This window comes from Gastrolobium bilobum, unplaced genomic scaffold, assembly GCF_033153095.1.
Source record: "Gastrolobium bilobum isolate Gb01-03AN ecotype WA unplaced genomic scaffold, APGP_CSIRO_Gbil_v1 utg36931, whole genome shotgun sequence".
NCBI classification, from domain to species: domain Eukaryota; kingdom Viridiplantae; phylum Streptophyta; class Magnoliopsida; order Fabales; family Fabaceae; genus Gastrolobium; species Gastrolobium bilobum.
The window spans coordinates 29,146-35,038 of NW_026897497.1; the positions used below are offsets into that span (position 1 = coordinate 29,146).

Sequence of the window (5,893 nt, forward strand, 5' to 3'; positions counted from 1 at the left end):
AATGGAGAATCTGTACTGATTACACAGATTTAAACAAAGTTTGCCCAAAGGATGCTTATCCTATGCCTAACATAGATCAGCTAGTAGATAACTCGGCTAGACTTCGTCTGTTGTCTTTCATAGATGCCTATTCGGGATACAACCAGATCCCAATGTACCCAGCGGATCAAGAAAAAACGGCCTTTATTGCTGAAAAGGCCAACTATTGCTACAGTGTGATGCCATTTGGACTTAAAAACTTAGGGGCAATATACTAGAGGATGATGAATATGGTCTTCGAAGATCAGCTGGGAAAAAATGTAGAAGTATACATAGATGATATGATTGTGAAGTCATTTGATATGATGAATCATGTTTAGGATCTTGAGCAAACGATTCAGAAGCTTAGGAAGTATCGCATCCGCCTCAACCGGTAAAGTGCGCGTTCGACGTAGCAGCTGGAAAATTTCTGGGTTTCATGCTAACCCACAGAGGAATTGAGGCAAACCCGGATAAATGCAAGGTTGTGCTTGACATGAAAGCACCCCAAAGCAAAAAGGAGGTCCAACAGCTGACCGGACGATTAGCTGCGCTAACCCGGTTTCTTCCAAAATTGGCTGAAAATGCCCTCCCATTCTTTAAACTTTTAAAGAAAGAAGCAACTGACGGATGGAACCCGGCATGTGAAGCCGCGTTTGAGAAGATAAAGAAATGTTTATCAACTCCACCAATCCTCTCAAAGCCAAACCCAGGAGATGTTCTAATTCTGTATTTGGCAGTAGAGGAGGAAGCAATAAGCGTTGTACTGATCAAAGAAATTAACGAAGGCCAGGAGCCAATTTACTTTGTCAGTAGAACTTTACAAGGTGCAGAGGTCAGGTATCAAAAGCTAGAGAAGGTAGCTTTTGCTTTGCTGGTCACGACTAGAAGGTTGCGGCCGTATTTCCAAGGCCATCAAATAATCGTCAGGACTAACCAGCCTATTCGACAGGTGTTGCACAAGCCGGACTTGGAAGGAAGAATGACTAACTGGGCAATAGAACTCAGTGAATATGACATAACATATGAAAGCCGGAAAGCAATCAAAGCACAAGCATTAGCTGACTTCATAATGGAATTGAAGCCACTGAACTCGGAACATGAGGAACCCGGCGATACATGGAAGGTCTACGTAGACAGATCTTCCAACAATAAAAGAAGTGGGGCTGGAATCATATTAGAAAGCCCAGAAGGAGTAACCATTGAGCATTCTCTGAACTTGAAATTCCCAACCTCAAATAATCAAGCTGAATACGAAGCTCTAATAGCTGGGTTGATCCAGGCTAAAGAACACGGAGCTAGGAAAGTGCAAATCTTTAGCGAGTCACAGCTGGTAACCTCACAGATAGAAGGAAAGTACCAAGCCAAAGGTCCTCTACTGATGAAGTACCTGAATCGAGTTCAGGAAATCATGGCCGACTTTGATGAGGTTCGGGTTGCTCACATCCCACGAGGGGAGAATAGCCGAGCTGACATCTCTTCGAAGTTAGCCAGTACCAAAAATCCGAGTAATCACAGAACCGTGGTTCAGCAAAGTATAACAACGCCGAGTTGCGTGATGGTGATAACCTCCGCAAACGACTGGAGGAAACCTCTGGTCGATTATCTGGAGAATGGAATACTGCCAGAGGATCACCTGGAAGCTAGGAAGCTGGTCCGAGATGCGACACAATATGCGATCGTGAATGACCAGCTATTCAGAAAGGGTTTGCACAACCCCATGCTAAAATTCTTGAACTCGGACGGAGCAGAGTACGTCCTCGCCGAGATCCATGAAGGAATAAACAGCCATCACATGAGTGGCAAAGCCTTGTCAGAAAGGCCCTCAGAGCTGGTTATTACTGGCCGACAATGGGGGCAGATTCTATAGAACATGTCAAGAAATGTGATAGCTGTCAGAAGCATGCCAAGTTAATCCTTTCACCACCTGAAGAACTGAAATGCATCTCGGCCCCATGGCCCTTCTTCAAATGGGGAATGGATTTGCTAGGACCTTTTAAAGCTGCTGAAGGGCAACTCAAGTGGTTGATCGTGGCTATGGATTACTTCACAAAGTGGATAGAAGCAGAACCAGTCACCACAATCACCTAGGCTAGAGTGCAAAGGTTCTTTGAACGAAATATTGTTTCGAGATTCAGAATCCCAGCCGAGGTGGTTACTGATAACGGAATGCAGTTTGCTGATAAGAAATTTCAGCAGCTAATGAAAGACCTACACGTCACACATCGTTTCGCATCTGTGGAACACCCACAATCGAATGGGCAAGCCGAAACTGCCAACAAAGTGATTGTGGAAGGTCTCAAAAAATGAATGTTTGATGCAAAAGAAAGCTGGGTTCACCAGTTATGCTTTGTCTTGTGGGGTTACAGAACCAGCACCCAAACTGCAACTGGAGAAACCCCATACAGACTAACGTTGTGAAGCCATGATTCCGGTAGAGATTGGAGAACCCTCCTGAAGAAGACTGAATAGTCTTGAACAAGGTGAACAACAGAACAGTAGAATGCTTACTGAAGAGCTAGACCTTATGGATGAAGTTAGGGTCACAACTCACTGCCGGAATATGATGGCCAAACAACAAACCGCAGCAAAGTATAATAAGAAAGTGAGACCAAATTTTTTGAAAAGAATGACTCGGTACTCAGAAGAGCAGATATTGGCAACAAGAATGCCAAAGATGGAAAGCTAGCTGCAAATTGGGAAGGACCTTACCGAGTTAGAGAAAAACTCAGAAAAGGAGCTTACATCTTGGAGACAGCCGAAGGCAAAGAAGTTAAGCGGACCTGGAATGCAGATAAGCTGAAGACATACTACAGCTAAATTTGCACTCCTCCGCTTCAATATTTCAAAATTACATTTTGATTTAAGTTCTTTCCTCTACTAGGGATTTGACTAAAGCCGAATATGCCGGCAAATTCATGTAATTCGTAATTTGATATCAATAAATGAGGAATTTTTCTTTTTAAAAGATTTATCCTTGTCTATCTTTGATATATTAATATCAAATCCGAGGTACAAATACAATTTTCCATAGTGACTCTAATCAAGTCAAAATGTCCCTATTTTGGTCATGATACCAAAAAGGGGCAGATGGCATTATTATTTTTACCTTAGATAAATTGAGTTATGAAATTCAAATTCAATTAAATGGCTAAGTCAAAAGACAAGGTCCATCACATATGCAAGCTTACCAGAATGAGTAAGTTAAACAAACATGCGTCATCGAATTGGCATAAAGCGGAATCCGTCTAATGCTTTGACCTCGACCAGGTCATGAATTAAAAACTCGTATGATGCACGGGTTCATAAAAATAAATTGGGATGAAGATTTCACCTAATAAGTATTGAAAAATAATGCAAACTCGGTATATCACTCATCAGGTGTGAGGGTGATATATATCTAAATAAATCGGATTTGAATCTGAGCAACTTAGGAATTCCTAAAGCTTAGGGCAAATCCGGGTATGAAAAAGAATGCTATCCGGGTTACGAAACCCGGCAACTACAACCTCGTAAAGGGGCTTATGCATATGCCAAAAATGGTTAAGTCATACCACTTCGGCAAAGCAAAAAGGCGTTGGCTCATCCAAAAAGCAAAAGCAATACTACAACGACATGCCGAATTCCGACAATACGATGCCTAGATAAATGCATCTATGGTAAAATTCGGAATAAGGAAAGGCAAACATTATATAGTGAAGAGGATATCGAAAAAGATTCAAATATATCAAAAGCAAAGTAAAACCGGAATAAAACCGGCAATATTCAAGTGGAAACAAAAAGGGGCCCAAAGGACCCCAACAAATTACAGAATTCAACCGGCATTCCGGTCCTTCATGAAATCACTATGGTAGGAGGATCCTCAGAAGCTGGGACCTCCTTGCCAGATTGATTAACCACGTCAACTTCCTTCTTCGGCTTGTCAACTGCCTCCTCGCCATCCTCGACGACAACACCTTTCTCGGTTTGGACATTGGACATATGGGAAGGAGAGTCGGCAGCAGGAGTGATGATTTGGCCATTATTAACATAGGCGCGGGCATTCAAACCGACCAGATTTAAGGGGACTTTCGGATTAAGTATTTGGAGTTGATTCAAGGCATTGTAGAAGGACCCAGTGATTGATTTCTCCAGTTCACTCTGGCAAAGCTGAGCGGTACGCTCAGCTTCCTTCACCTTATCCTCCAATCTTTCATAACTTCTCCGAAAGCCATGCATTTTTTCAATCTCAGCCGCCTTTTCATCTCGGCACTTTGCATGGTCGGCGGTAACCTGACTCAGTTTGGTGATAGTATCATCATGATCCTTTTTCAGAGCAGAAAAATCTTCCTTCACTTTCAGCAGCTCCGCGTATGTCTTGGCTCTCTCCTCCCGATATGCGGAAGCCTCGCTTAACGTCCGCAGGTATTTCTACTTCAGAATAAGCAATGGCCTGGCCAACCCGGCCATCTTCAAACAGCACAACTCCAAATCTTCCACCTCCCTTACTTGGGCAGGTGTTAAAAGAATGAGTTATAGAAGACTTCGGGGGCGCACACCACATCCCGGAGAGTATTGTTGGTTTTGCCCTGCCATACCATGTGCTTGGTGAATTCAGGCGCAGGAGGAAGAGGAAGGGCTTTCATAGTTTGACTGGGGCCAGTGGAAGCTCGGATGTCAGAGCTCTTGGCTTTTTCTTTTGAAGTGGCTGCAGTGGAAGAATCGGCAGCTGAAACCTTGGCTTTACCCGGACCACCTTGAGAGGAGTCATGGGCTTTCCTCTTCTTACCGGTCCCAGCCTTGGCCTGGTTTAATGCGGCCAACCAGCTTGGAGAATCATTTTGTTGGTTATCCATCAAAGGTACTAGAAATACAAACACAACAAGTTAATATTAAAGCAATACGACTAATATGCAAATGCCAAGTTGCTAGAAATAGTTCATACTTAATTCAGCGTCGAGTTCATCTTTGGACTTGAATAGAAGGGATGCAACACTAGCATGCTTATGTGACAGCAGAAACGTGCCAATGGCAATGGCACTGTCGATATCAGATGAACCCAAATCGGTAACTTTAAAACGGTAGCTGGATGGGGGAAGCTGATAGTGGTCAGAAGACCAATGCAAAGGGACTTTTCCCTCACCATACTCGGCATGAGAAGTGTCAACAAACCAGACACTCTTGCCGGGATGGGCGGAAACTTTGAAGAATTTGTCCTTGAAATTCTTAATGGACTCAGTATAAACTTGAAAAAGTTTACGGTGGGGTAAACCTCGAAGGGTAACCCACCCTTTTCGGCTGGCGGGTTCACGACCGGTCCGAGGAGTTAATACTTGAAAAAAGAAGAAGAATACACAGACAGAAGCTGGAATAGAAAGGTATGAGCAGAAACGCTCAAAGGCTTTGACAAAGCCCCATCCATTGGGATGAAGCTGGGCGGGAGCTATTTGAAGGTGGTTCAGAAGATGAATTTGAAAATTCGTAAAAGGAAAACAGACGCCGAGTTCAGTCACAACATCTCGGAAAAAGAAAAAGAAATGCGGCTCTTCTGGCCTCCCACTGAAACAGACGGGCTCATCTCTTCTAGGGGGGTTATATCACAATTCGCTAAATCCCTCATGGAGAGGGAGGCAACGTCACCCAAAGCCATCTCCGATACAGTACTTAAAACTTTATGCGTTACCCAAGGAAATTGGGTTATTAAAGAAGATGAAGGAGATGGAGAACACGACTCAGTAGAAATGAACTCTCCTACTACATCTGATGGAGGAGATGCCATAATACCTAGAAACAAGGAAAGGTAGGAATCAGGAAAGAATCAAAATACCTGAATCACAAACACTATCAGAGGAATCACTAGACGATGATGATGATGACAAATTAGAAATTGTGATAG

General features: G+C 43.3%; 1 protein-coding gene across 1 annotated transcript; it reads left to right on the forward strand.

Annotated features, from left to right (window-relative positions):
- The first annotated feature begins 514 nt into the window (after positions 1 to 514).
- Positions 515 to 1,888, forward strand: LOC133307411 (uncharacterized). Its single transcript, XM_061507920.1, has one exon. The coding sequence runs from the start codon at positions 515 to 517 to the stop codon at positions 1,886 to 1,888; it is 1,374 nt and encodes a 457-aa protein (XP_061363904.1).
- The last annotated feature ends 4,005 nt before the right edge of the window (positions 1,889 to 5,893 follow it).